The 13,992-nt window shown below is 43.0% G+C and overlaps 1 protein-coding gene across 2 annotated transcripts; it reads left to right on the forward strand.

Moving 5' to 3' along the window:
• Positions 1 to 863: 863 nt before the first annotated feature.
• CFL2 (cofilin 2) lies at positions 864 to 9,808 on the forward strand. 2 transcript variants are annotated; one of them, XM_075151685.1, is made up of 4 exons: positions 864 to 1,014; positions 2,495 to 2,802; positions 2,903 to 2,979; positions 9,595 to 9,808. In XM_075151685.1, the coding sequence occupies exons 1-4, from the start codon at positions 1,012 to 1,014 to the stop codon at positions 9,654 to 9,656; spliced, it is 450 nt and encodes a 149-aa protein (XP_075007786.1). In that variant the 5' UTR covers positions 864 to 1,011; the 3' UTR covers positions 9,657 to 9,808. The 2 variants fall into 2 exon arrangements, with proteins under 2 accessions (XP_075007786.1, XP_075007785.1); XM_075151684.1 differs by lacking the exon at positions 9,595 to 9,808 and adding an exon at positions 3,071 to 6,657 and having other exon boundaries at positions 865 to 1,014.
• The last annotated feature ends 4,184 nt before the right edge of the window (positions 9,809 to 13,992 follow it).

The following is a 13,992-nucleotide window of genomic DNA, read 5'->3' on the forward strand; positions in this document are numbered from 1 at the left end:
TAAAATGCTCCACGTTTGGTGTCCTGTGCCTGAAGCCCCGTCCAGCTCAGTATGGACAAGTGAAACACTCTCGGGAGGGTTATCCTTCCTTGTTTTCCTGTAAGTCATCTTCCTATCTTTTAATGCTGCTCCTTCCACCTTACGTGTTGTGACCTGCCCCATCGTCTGAGCAGCTCTTCCGAAAACACAGAAGGTGCTGTCTCTGCGCCGGGCCCCCCGGCCTTTCCCTAGAGAGACCGCCGGCAGCCATGGCAGCAGCACAGCTCCTGTTCAAGGCGGGACAAGGAGTCGTGGCACACAGCAACGACAAAATGCCCCCTATGCCGGCTTGTCAGGCGCGTGCAGACAAACAGCACCTGGCCATTGCGGCTGAACAGGGGTGCGATGCCAAAACCGTGACTTTAGAGCAGTAGAAAGCACCTTGGCAAAGGGAGCAGCGCTGGGCAGGGGGTGCGGGCCAGGGCAGGGAGCAGCCGCGCTCCGGGCAGTCGTGGCTGGCTCCAGAAGGAGCCGTGCCGCCACCGTGCCCCCACCTGACACCACTACCGGCTGCTTGTGCTGCACGCCCCCTCAACAGCCAGCGACCCGCCGGGGTAGGCCTGGGGCCGGCCGAGGGGGACGCCGGGGGCTGCGAGGCCGAGGCGGCGCCGGGGCGCTGCCAGCCGCATCCGCGGGCCAGCAGCGGCGCCTCAGCGCGCCGCGCGGGCGGCCGGGCGCCGCCGGCGGGCGGCGGGATGGCGGCGGGAGGGCGGCCGGGCCCCGCCGCCTGCAGGCCCGGCCCGGCCCGGCCCTGCCCTGCCCCACGGGGGGCGGCCCGGCGCGGCGCGGCCCGGCGGCACGTGGTGGCGGCGCGGCCCATGTGACCGGCCCTCCCCGGCCGCCGCGGCTCATCCCCCGCCCGGCCTGAGTCCCCGCCCGCCTCGCCCCCAGCGCAGCGCAGCGCAGCGCTCTCCTGCGTGCAGCAGCCCCGCACCGCAGGCAGCCGCCGCCGCCGCCCCGGGACTCGGCGCCATGGTAAGGGCGGCGCGGCGGGGCCGGGCGGGGAGGGCGGCGGGGGAGGCCCGCGGCGGGGCAGGGGCAGCGCGGCCCGGCGGGGCGCGGGGCTGAGCCGAGCAGGCCGGGCGCGGCGCGGCCCGGCCCCGCGGCCTCTGGCGGCCATTTTAGTCTAATTTTAGCCGGGTGCGGGGGGAAGGGGCGGTGGGAGCGGCCGCGGGGCAGGAGCGGGCGGCGGGGCGGGCCGCGGCGGGGTCGGGGCCCGGCGGCTGGGGCCGGGCGGCGCGGCGCAGCGCTCCCTGCGGCATCGCCCGGGCGTGCGAGTGCCCGGCTGTGCGTGTGAGGGGTGGGGGTCCGGCGGGCACCTCGAGGAGCCGCTGCTGCGGCCCGCCCGGGCCCGGGGGGTGTCCCCGGCCGGCGGGGGAGCGGGGCGGCCGGGAGCGATCGTCTGGAAGCGCCGGTGCCGCGGGGGCCGGAGCGAGGGTGGCCGAGAGCAGGGCTGGAGGACGCGGGGCGGCGGGTCGCCCCTTGCCCGGGGGCGAGCGCCGTCCCCGCGAACAAAGCGGGGAAAGGGGGCAGGCGGGCTCCCTCGGGGACAAAGGCGGCGGCTCCCAGCGCGCCGTGCACCTGCCTTCCCCAGGCAGCCTGCTCCGGCAGCGCCCGCCTCGTCAGGGCGGCTGTGGGACCGAGAGCCAGGGCGCTGCGGTGGGGTTGGCTCGCTCGCTCGCTCGCAGTGGGGCTTGCTAAATTATTTTCTTTTTGCCGTGAGCTCCCCGTTTGCCCTGTCAGTGTTTCGTTTTCTTGCTGTTCTAGGCTCGGGTTTTGAGCGGCTTGCGAGCCTTACGGGGAGCTGTACACATTGTAACTCGTATTTTTGTGTGAAGGAAGAGCAATCGAATAATACTCGTGCAGCAGTACGAAGTAAAATTCAGGAGTTTTTAAAGCGCGGTGGTGAAGCTGACACAATGCAGAAAACATTTCTGCTGCTTGTAGAGCCTTACATCACCCAACAAAATGAGAGTCATGACAGTGCTGGATGTGAGCTGCTGCTGCAGCGTTTGTTCCGCTAAAAAAAAAAAAAAACAACCGAACAAAAAACCCACCTCCCATCCCAACTCAAAACTACAAACTCCTCTCCTATGTTCAGTTCCCCCCTGCGCCCCATTCTCCTCCTCCCCCCAAATAAGCCAAATGCATGATAAGGTAATGGAAAACTGTGCGAGTAGTACAGTTGTATGCCTAGTTGTATAAAACTGCTATCCAGAATCACAACTGAAGATGCTGAGATCTGCAACAAGAGAGTACAGAATTTACACCTCCTTTATATCTTCTGCTCCAGTCCTGCAAAGCTAACTAAATTCATGGTGTGTTAAGATTGAGTATAGTATTTTTATTCTTACGGGGGCAGACAGACTTCTTTATCTAGCACTGTGGGCTATCATCTTTTTTAGTGAGTGTTAATTTTTGCTGTTTAAATTATTCCTTTGATCTTATTTTACAGGCTTCTGGAGTAACAGTGAATGATGAAGTCATAAAGGTTTTTAATGACATGAAAGTAAGGAAATCTTCAACCCCAGAAGAGATTAAAAAAAGAAAGAAAGCCGTTCTCTTCTGCTTAAGTGATGACAAAAAACAAATAATTGTAGAGGAGTCAAAGCAGATATTGGTTGGTGACATTGGAGATACTGTGGAGGACCCCTATACAGCCTTTGTGAAGTTGCTACCTTTGAACGATTGCCGATACGCTTTGTATGATGCTACATATGAGACAAAGGAATCCAAGAAAGAAGACCTGGTATTTATATTCTGGTGTGTAAAAGCAAAGCTTGCTGTTAAAATTGAATATTCTGGAGTTAACACTGGATGACTGAATAACTGTTTTGTTGTGGTTTCCTTCTTTCCTTTAAAGGGCTCCTGAAAGTGCACCTTTAAAAAGTAAGATGATCTACGCAAGCTCTAAAGATGCCATTAAAAAGAAATTTACAGGTACAGAGCTAAAAATGTTTCACTCATTAATTATAATGCCATTTAGATCTTGAGGTTCTCACAAGTACGTTGTTGTCCGTCTGTCTTTCAGGTATTAAACATGAGTGGCAAGTAAATGGTTTGGATGATATTAAGGACCGTTCAACACTTGGAGAGAAATTGGGAGGCAACGTGGTAGTTTCACTTGAAGGAAAGCCCTTATAAAAAGACAGACAAGTGCCATCTGGATCTAAGGAGCTTCCATTTCTGCAGCTCGTTCAATTGGAATAGTATTAGTCTCCCCGTCCCCTTCCCTCCTCAAAAAATAAGTCCCTTCCCTAATGCCCCTGAAGGAGATGTCATTGTTAAGCAGTCTACCAGTGATTGCCATTAGACTGTTTAATCCTGGTAGTTTTATGTAGGATCCAAGGAATGCTGTCACGTCATACTCTTAGCCAAAACTGACGTTGCAGGCATTCCTTGCAACATGTACAATGAATGTGATAGTTAATGTGAATAGTCTAGCAGACAGCAAAGGGTAAGCTAATGGAATGCCTTGAAAGTATTGTCCACTGGTCGGATGGTAGACTCTATACAGTATTACTTACAGTTGCACTTGATTGCAGTTCCATGAGGCTCTTGTGCATTCATACACCTCACCTGCCTTGACAAGCCTATTTTTGTGACATGGCAGCACACAACACTATGCATTTAAAGCACTTTTTTGTAATATGTTTGACCCGCCCCCCCCCCAAAGGAATGCCAATTAAGTTGCTGTAACTGTGTCATCAAATTATTGTAGTACCTCAGTTTCATTCCTGTTACATGCATATCTTTATAAATGAAGTAGCTGTTATGATGCCTTTTGTTTTCCATTGAATGTACACTACTGAACAGGAGTAGAAGTTATCTGTTTACCGTGTGAGTCTTGAAACACTAAAGTTTTGTAAAACATCAGTCATGGTGGCAATTTCTGTATTAAAAAGAGCCTTAAGTGGAACATTGTTTTTTTGAGATCAAAAATTGGCCACGTTGCAATAAAACTTGTGGCTTATTACAGAACGTTGCCTTGTTTTCATTGGAAAATATAGTTTTTAAGTATGTTTAATTTAAGCATATTTCAAATAACTTAACTTCTGTGGAAAGTATTGTAAAGATAAACAATCGTTAATCTCATCTTAAATAATGCAAGTTTTTCATTCCTAATCATGATTTAGGCACTGCTTTACAATACTTTGTGGCTCTGTTCTGATCATTCAATAAAGGACCTGATCCTAGTTTACTGTAAAAGTAAAGAAGCTACCACTACTAGAGACCATGAGTTCCATGAAACACTTATGTCAGAAATGTAAAAATACGAAGTAATTAACCACGCAGTGTGTTTTGTACCTGAATGTTCTTAAAGTTCTACATGTCAGAGTAAAACCTTGCACAAAATCTTACAGCTCGCCGTCTTTTTCAGTAAGATGGTGTGTAATGACAGTTACGTGACATGCAAATATGAATCTGGTAAATAATTTTTGTTTCTTGAGTGTTGCAGTTAAGATGCACTTGGTACAAGAAATAGCCTAAATGAACCGTTCTACTTGTTAGCTTCTATGTAAATAGAACTGGAAAGTGTTTGCCCCTACGGAGGCTTGCATCGGGGACATGTTTTGGCTGGGATCCAAATAATGCTCTCCTTATAGAGAATTTGATCTGCGCTGTGTGAGCAATCCTCCGTTAGCCAGAGCTATTTATGGCAAACACATGCTTTTGTATCTTGTCATCGTTATCCACAAATGGCAAAACTGGACATGATTCTCCTGGTATGCATAAAGGAGCGCTGTTAGGCAGCCACTCGCAGCTGAACTGTACATGCTGCTAGAAGGAATGCTCTTTTATCATTACTTTATTTTAAAAAGTAGGTAGAGTAGAACTGTGGAGCTTTTAAATACGGCCCCTTTATGTTCAGTCCATAGCCCTTCTTCAACAAGGAAGCGGATAATCATAAAAATATTTTTTTCTTTTTTTTTTTTTTTTAATAGTTTAAATAACCTAGTGGTACTGTGTTTAGGCTCTCTTGTCCTGTAGAACTTTGAGACTTTGTTTCAGGCTTCTGGCTGTCCTTATGACTTGCACACCTCATTGTGTTAGCTGTTCTATGTAGACTAAACTTTACTAGAATTTAACTAAAAAGGCATGATGACCACTGACTTACTAAGTGTATTAATGAGTCTTGGTTTTGTTCTACAAAACTCTCCTTTCAGGTACCTTTTAAGGTTGAGAAGTAACTGATGGTATGCATGTTGTCTAGATAAAAAAAAAAGATCTTTTTATTCCTCAAGATGGTCTCTTTATTTCTGATTATTCACGTTGTGTGCAAAGCCCAGTTTAATGTAAAGATCTACTTTGTGCTTTATGTTTGACTTGAGTTCAGTACAGTATGATGAAATGATCTTTTAACTGATTTTCACAAGGTATAAATGATTTCTTTAGAAAAAGCCAAAACTGAAAATGTTAAATTTTAATAAACCATTTGAATTTCATTTTAGACAGTAAACTTTTTTAAGCAGTACTGTGTTTAAATTTATTGTTTGTCTCTGCTGCAAACAGTCTGGAAAGATGTCTGTGGCTTCTAAGTTGAATATTAAAGGTTACTTTTTTTTTTTAAACTAGCTTAGGTGTATATTCACTCAGTCCAAGTAGATATAAAATTGAAGCACAAACTGTATTTATGTAAGATTCCTACCAAAACAAGTTTTGGATCCAAAAGGATCAGCCTGCCTTCAGTTTGTTCTTGAAATGACTGACTGACTGATGCAAGGTCCAATTCAGATGGCTTGCTTTAAAAAAAAAAAACCAATAAAGTGCTACAGAACTGTTACTGTTTGAATTATAAAACAAATGAGAGACAGCTGGCATCTGTTCCAAAATGGTTTGTCAGCTGTTGTTTTCTGTCATTATGCAAAATGGTGAGGGCCTCATTGTGATCGAGAAGTGGAGGCAAATCCTCTCAAGTTGAATATCTTCTGTGTATCTCCGTGTAGACGTGACTTTTGGGTATCTTGGCTTCAGTTATTTTATTGATAAAGAAATGTTAAATAAAATTTTCATGAGAGTAGCTTGTGCAGAAATGGCATTTTTCTTCTAAAAAAAGACTTCAAAACCAGCAGTTGTTTTGTTTGATTTGGTGAATCCTGGAAGAGGTATAGACATACGGGTTTGATTTCTCTGAAAAGGGAAATCGGTCCAAGACTAGTGTGAGTAGGTGAGGTTTATGCTTGTGGCGATTTCAGAAATGCAAAGCTTAAATTTATACAGACTTGAGTGTAAGAATCACTCCCAGTCAGATCATGAAATGGATTTTGAGTATGTTCAGTTAAAACCCAAAGTGTTTCTCTAAGCGGAAGAGTCTTTTTCTGCTGTACCATTCCCTCAGAACGAGTGATGGAATACAGCAATTGCCACAATTTGATAATAAGCTTTACTCTCTTATGCCAATTCCAGTATAAACCAAATTTTCATGTCTGCCTATTTTTTATAAACTTCTGTAAGTTCCCCTTAGTTTGTGGTGGCGAGTTAATGATTGTAGAGTGAAAACATGGCACTAATGGTGGATGAAAGATCATCAATGTAGCACCTGTCTATAAGTATTGAATTTCTTTGAAATATTTCTGATTTTGAAAACCTGCTATAAATAAAATTAATTTAAATGTCTTCAGATGTTGGGTATGTTTGTGTGCTAGGCAGCATCTACACTAATCACTTTGCTGTTGTCTTTGGATTGGGAGCAGCCCAGACGCTGTGAAAGGAGAGATCGTGGAGTAAATGCGTGGAATATGGGCATTTTTGTAATGGGTTTTACCTACAGCCTGTTCAGTTTGACACCCAGCTGTAGCAAAGGCCAGCTCTGGAGATAGGTATAAAGAAGTTTTTAGTAGGTTGATGCTGAATAACCTTTTTCTTGTGTTGGGTCCCAGCTCATATGTTCAGAAAATTAGGTGTTTTTTAAAAAAGTAGCAAAAAGTATGTTTACACTGACAAGTAATTTTTAACACACTAAAGTGAGCTGATGCAGTGTGAAAAAGGTGGCTCCATGAAGAATGATCAAAAGATTATCCTTTTGGTATCAGTGGTATCTCTCCTGTTAATGTAAAATTTCTTGGATCTAGGAATAGCTTAATTGGAAGAAAATTTTGTAAACAAAGCTGTCAAGAAACAGTTTCATTGGATTTTCTGGAAAAGACAGGCTTTTACACTGTAGATAAACAATCTTTTTAGTTTTTACCTAATAAGCTTTCTACGTGGCTGTAGGGGACATATATGAGAATACGCATTAAAAATGAGTGAAAGGTCTCTTTATGAAATTAAGTATCTTTATACAAATTATTGCTTAGTTACAAAATGTTCTGTTCTTACTATATGTATATCCAGTGCTTGATACTATTCCTTGCATTGCTTGTCTCTGCCATCTACTAATAATATCTGAAAAAAATACAAAAGTGAAAAATTACAGCCGTTCGTAGGAAATTCAAACAGGTAACATAATTTATGTTGTTCGTTTGATGATGTGATAGAATTTTCTTTTTATATTGTAAGGCTTACAGCAAAAATGTGTGCTATTTGGAGGCACTGAAAGTAATTTTGACATGTCTTTTTAATATCTTGTTGTAGGTTAATATTTCTGTTGTCAGCTTTACTTCGTAGTTACTTAGAAAACTAATGATTGCAAAAGAAACTTGAAGGTGCTGGGGATTATTTTTAAAAGTTTCCAAATATCAATTCAGATGATAAAATATACCAACTTCAATTTCCCGCTGTTAGCTTAATTTTTATTCTTGTGTGAACAGGCTTAGGAATGTGTGTGTAGCTGTAATCATGCCTTCTCCTCTTCCACCTCTTTATTTTTAAAAACAGCTGTGTCACTGCAAATCCCTACCATCTGCCCACCATCTTCTGTAAAGCTTTACGGACAATCTCCACTTGTACCTTTTAGTATCTATTTTTCCCCTCTCTTGTTTGTGATTGTAGGGATTTGATTTAGTAATATTATGCTCCTCAAAAGCTTTTCTATTATGCAGAAAGTTAAAAGCATCAGTTACTCTCTGGTGAGCACAGCTGCAGGGTATACATTGGCTTGAAAAAAGAGATGTGATTTTGAGAACCTTATTTGTGTCTGCTTCCTCTTAGTGGCAGCACTGCTTTCATCTGTGACCTCCTAGTAAGGCTAATGTGAGAGCTAAGCTTTTCTTCCATTTTAGCTGTTTCATCAGAAAATTGAACGTGCATGTAGCAAACAAGGTGCAGAGAAGCAGAGGAAGGTTTAGAAGAAGCAGTTTTTCATAGAGACCTGTACATCTGGGGGGGAGGGGCGGGGCGGGGAAAGGGTTACAGCACAGGATTTGTTTTCTTTTAATTTCAGCATGAGCTTGCAACTGTAAAGACTGAGCTTATGTTAGCTTTTGCTCTGCCTGAACATACTGATTCCACAGCCTCAACTGTCTCGATGCTTTCAAGCAACGAAATGTGAACATAGAGCTCTGTATCGGTGAAATTTGTTTTACTCCTATAAATATGAAGCCATGCTATAATGGAGCTTTTGGTTAGCGATATCATATAGGTGGTGCACCTAAGCTGCATTTGAACAACCCTTTAAAAATGTGTATTTTTTGATTATACCAAATACAATAATTAAGCTATTACATTGCGAGTGAGGATGATGTGGTGTAGTTCTTAATTAGGTGACTGCAAGCGACAAATATAATTTATGGTCATATTTTAGACTCTTAGCCCTGTTATTTAAGCATGACTTAGAGATGAAACATTTCCCGGTCCACAGAATTCATTGCCTGCATAAATTCTTTTAAGAAGCAGTAGCGTAATTTTAGCTCTTAGTTGACTATACTGATGCAGAATCTGTCACCTGAAGGTTTTTATTCTTCTGTGTTGGTGAATTCCCTTTGTAGTGCTGCATTATTTCTCTGCATCACGCTTCAAAATCAGTTCCTGGAACTCTCCTTCCAAGTAAGCAGAATTCCTAAACAATATTTATTCTTCATGACTAAAGTAGAAAGGCATCTTGTAGAATGCCCATAGGAAACAAATGCATGGCATTAGCCTACATGGCCACCAAACATGTTTGGCCCTGCGTGCCATCTCTGATTGCTGGGTTATTCTGATGAGAACGTCAGCCCGTTCAGGTTTGTGTGCAACAGCCCAACCCAGAAAATTTGTGGAAACAGAAAAGAATGTCTTCATTTTTCTCAGATAAAGACTTTACAAGCTGGCTGAATGCCTTGTTCACTGGTAAGGTTGAGTGAAACAGCTATCGGGGTTTACTTTCTTTTAAAATTTTTTTACCTGTTCTGACAAAAACACCTGGCTTTGATTCTAGCCAGTTTTATAGATTTACTTCGACAGGTGCAATGGTTGGAAGTATCTTCAGGACAAGCTATATTTAGGTATATAACCTTTCGATAATTCTGGTAGTTGCTTTGGTCTCATTATTATTTTAAATCAGTCACTTCAACTCCATTACAATTTTAACTGCCTGGAGTGCAGCATTGCCGATATAATGGCAACACAGCATAAACAACATTTAAAAGTCGTCATCGTCAAAATTAGTAATAATTTAAATCAATTTTCTTTCTATAGCCTGGTCTCAGTTTTGCGAGGAGGATGACAACTCTCTTAAAAGTCAAGTGGTTTTCCAGTGAGCTCCTGACTGAACACCTGCCATAGATCTTCAGGTAGGGTTGAAGAACTGGTGGAGCATTCACACAGAGCAGTTTGCTTTGCTTTCTTGCATAGCTGGATAAACTTCCTATCCTGGGATATGTTGAGGTTACTGTGGCATCAACGTCTAAAGCATTTCACCTCCTTTTTCATTCTGAATAGGATGGACAGACTGCAATTACAGCTTTTTCTTATGGTAATACAGTCAACCATCTCGGCTATGAATTTTATTTTTTCCTGATTACCAGAAGGGAGAAAAGAATGCTTCTCATAGCACTGTGCAGCATAAGGCCAAAATACAGCACTGGAATTACATGCGGGCATGATCATTGTTTTCAGCTATCCTGGCTGCTGTAGCAGGTACAAAACGTGATCTTGTCAAACTTGAGTTGTGCATGTGTCTTGGTAGACTCCAGAAAAGAGCTGGACTCTAGCTCTGTCCCTGCAACATCACGAGACTACGCCTACTCTGGAATTCCTCTTTCAGGAATCCTACATGGCTGTGCTACCCGACTTCAGAAGTCAGAGTGACTGATAGCTCAGGACATCTTCAAGAACACTGGGACTGCTGTTGCTCTAATAGTGAAATACAAAGTCGAGATATTTCCAGTAATAGCTTTGGGCACACCAGATTCAAGAAGCACCTGGCTCTGTGTTTATCTGCAGTTATCCTGTGCACAAAGTAATAATGATACATAAAAATATATTTTACACCGATAGTAATTCAGAATCTTACTTTAATTTAACAGCTGTTTTCTTTGGAAAATAGTGAGGATCAGATTTTTCCAAAGGCTTACTAATTAATATCCAGGAAATGGAATAACATATTTTCATGTTTGTGCTTTAAATATTGTTTGTCTAGATATTTAAGGAACCTGGAATTTCCTGCTTCTACATCTTCTTTTTTTTTTTTTAGAAATGGTGTTAATAACCAGTCTTTCTGCTGTAATAGCAAACTGTGGGAAGACGAGAAGAGTTATTTCTCTTTGCATCAGCATCTTACGTTGTGTGAAAATACAGATCCTCTCAGTTTCTTCTTAAAATAGTGTTTGGATTACATTCAGTGGTTAACAGACAAGAACATAAGATTTTTGTAAGTCACATTTTACAGTATTAATATGAACATGCCCAGGTTTTTGAGCTATGAGATGAAAACTGTTCATTACCAAAGGGCATATTTGGGGGAAAAAATTAGTAACTTTTTAAAGCTTGTATTTTTTCCTGATAACAAGTTTTTTATGCCCATGAAGTTCTGTTCTTTCTGTTTTGTAAGTTACTTGGTTTTGGTGTTGTGCCAGTTTTGGCTGGAGTAGAGTTAATTTTCTTCACAGTAGCTAGTCTGGGGCTGTGTTCTGGATTTGTGCTGGAAACAGTGTTGATAACACAGGGATGTTTTCGTTACTGCTGAGCAGGGCTTACACAGAGCCAAGGCCCTTTCTGCCTCTCACCCCACCCCACCAGCGAGCAGGCTGGGGGTGCACAAGAAGTCAGGAGGGGACACAGTCAGGACAGCTGACCCCAACTGGCCAAAGGGACAGTCCATACCATGTGGCGTCATGCTCAGCATATAAAGCTGGGGGAAGAAGAAGGAAGGGGGGGTGTTTGGAGTGATGGTGTTTCTCTTCCCAAGTCACCATTACGCGTGATGGAGCCCTGCTTTCCTGGAGGTGGCTGAACCCCTGCCTGCCGATGGGAAGCAGTGAATGAATTCCTTGTTTTGCTTTGCTTGCGTGCGTGGCTTTTGTTTTACCTGTTAAACTGTCTTTGTCTCGACCCACGAGTTTTCTCACTTTTACCCTTCTGATTCTCTCCCCCATCCCACCGGGGGGGAGTGAGCGAGCGGCTGGGTGGGGCTTAGTTGCCGGCTGGCGTTAAACCATGACAGTCCTTTTTGGTGCCCAACGTGGGGGTCAAAGGGTTCGAGATAACGACAGGTTTGATTGGAATTCCTACTGTGAAGAAAATTAACTCGACCCCAAACCAGCACGGGTGTTCTCACTTTCCCCACACTGCATTGCGTTTCAGTCTAATATGGACTGGATTAAATTGTTACCAAAGGAAGGAGATATTATGTATATAAAATATGTAGTTACTGTAGGAAAGAGTAAACTGTTTGCTTGACTCTGTCTTATGGAGCTATTTCTTTCTACCGGGATGGGATCATTAAGAAAAAGGGACGAATGGGTTTGCTGGGAGCACTCAGTGGGAATGAGATTATTATGGTAGTGCTTAATCCTGAAATAATCATAGACCATCTCATCACATTGCACCAGCATTTGAGAGAGATGAATATTCTAGCTACTTTATGATATTAGTCTGAGATCATTTTCCATTGTTATAAATTTGGAGCTCTCCAGATAAATATAGAATAGAATATTTATACCTTTGATTAATGTTTCGATGTTTTCATATATGTTATGTTTTTAAAAAGATGATTCATAACTAGTGGAAATGTAGTTCTTCAACATCTTTTACAGGGCTGAAAATTAAAGTGAAAGTTATAGATGCAACTAGTTCACTTAATCTATTTTGGGAAATTGCTATAATGTTATCAGGCTTGCTTCTCTATCTGTTGGGCACAGTGTAAAAGAGTGAAAGGGTGTTATGGTGACATAGTATCTGTTACCACTGACGTTAAATGCATTTAATGGTAGTGAAGTTACAAGTCATGCTGTATGCAAAAGGAATAAAAAATATTCTCAGATCAGAATTTGTCATTTTCATAGACAGTAACATTTTGTTCCCTTTGAACAGGTGTAAGTGTCCTGCTGTGTCTTTGTTTCCTTAAAGAGGAAAATATCAAAACTGAGCCTTTCCCCTCCCTTTGACTTGTTTTCTGTGTCCCTTCTCCTCCAAAGCATTTCCCCCCCTCTGGCCTACATGCAGAAATTGCTCACCTGCTCCCTCTAATGCATTGATCTCAGTTACCCCGGCTGCACCTCCTCTCATCACCACCCTTTTCGCTCCCTGCTAGCTCTGGTCCTGTTCCCTCGTGCTAGCAGTGTGCTTTAGTCTTTATCATAAACACAGAGCAAACAAGAAAAAAACCCCACCAAACCGCTTTTGATGCATTTGCTGGTTTCTCTTGTTAAAAATATGTAATCTTATGAAGAAATTGTTCAAAAAGTAAACTTGGCTATGGTTTACCGAAGTGGCAAACAGTTTGAAAATCTCTCGAGATGCTTGAACAGTTCCATTCTGCCCACGGGATTTAACTCTGAAATCCAGACTCTACCATTTAGATGGGGAATTGCCGTATTGGTTTTTTTAATGCTTTCCTCTGTGCCAGAAGTCTGAACTGTCCTTTTTTGCAATCATTAAAGCACCTGGTTTCAGCTGTTAACTTCCACAAAAGTGGTAAGTACTTGAAGTGTGGGGAAATGCTATGGATGCATGAATTTATGGTATATTGAAAATTGAAGCTGTAGAAGTAGTATGAAATAAACTGTGTATCACCATAGAAACCTGAAAGTTAATTGCACGGCTCATTGTTTCATAGTCAAATGCACTACTTCATAGTCAAATCAAGAAAATCTCAGTATTATAAAATTTATACAAAACTGCTACAAGGATTAAAGGCCATATTACAACATTACACGTTGAAAAAATAAAAAAGAGTTTCAATAAATCATGAAGTAGCCTTTCATATAATCAGAAGTTATATTAATATAGTATCTCTTAAGAGTTTTCATCTGCTTCCTTTTCTGAAACCTTGTATTATGCTTGTTCAGCTCCTTGGGCTCTTCTCTGCGGTCACAAGCACTAGAAACTGACAGCGCTGCAGTGAGGATTTATTTCCTTTTCCTGATTTTAAAAAGAAAAGAAAAAAAGTCTGATGAAGAGATATATGAAGTAGGGCCATCTGAGGGTGCTGTTCGACAACATAGTGAAGGCAATCGAATGACACGTGGGAGGAGAGGGGGATTCCTGCAGAAGCTGGGCTGAATGCTCCCCCTCTTTTCTGCTGGTGCTTATACCTGCCTGACCAGGCAGTGAATTTAGGACTCTACACTTCTCACTTATTTTGGAAAGGTTATTTTTTTGCTTGTTTAGGAAGGCACAATGCCTGAAATGTTTCAGATGTTTCTGAGAATTGCCTCGGTCTTGGTAGTTCAGTGTACGGTATGCAGGGTGTCTGTGGAGGAGCTAAACTTACTTTGTGTTCATGACAGCCACCGTGCTCCTGCGTGTTGCTCTGTGCATTGCCAGGCGACGCCGGGCTATGGTATTACACACGTCTTGTACAGTAAGTGCAGCTCTTGCAGGAAGAATTGAACGTTCTCTGTCCATACATTACACAGCAGATATGTACACTCG

The sequence above is a fragment of the Calonectris borealis genome, chromosome 5 (genome assembly GCF_964195595.1).
Source record: "Calonectris borealis chromosome 5, bCalBor7.hap1.2, whole genome shotgun sequence".
Classification (NCBI taxonomy): Eukaryota; Metazoa; Chordata; class Aves; order Procellariiformes; family Procellariidae; genus Calonectris; species Calonectris borealis.

Excerpts from the sequence above, each read along its gene's own strand:
- CFL2 (XM_075151684.1), top strand. Across the intron at positions 2,803-2,902 it reads GACCTGGTATTTATATTCTG|GGCTCCTGAAAGTGCACCTT; the intron begins GTGTGTAAAAGC and ends TTTCCTTTAAAG. Across the intron at positions 2,980-3,070 it reads CATTAAAAAGAAATTTACAG|GTATTAAACATGAGTGGCAA; the intron begins GTACAGAGCTAA and ends TCTGTCTTTCAG.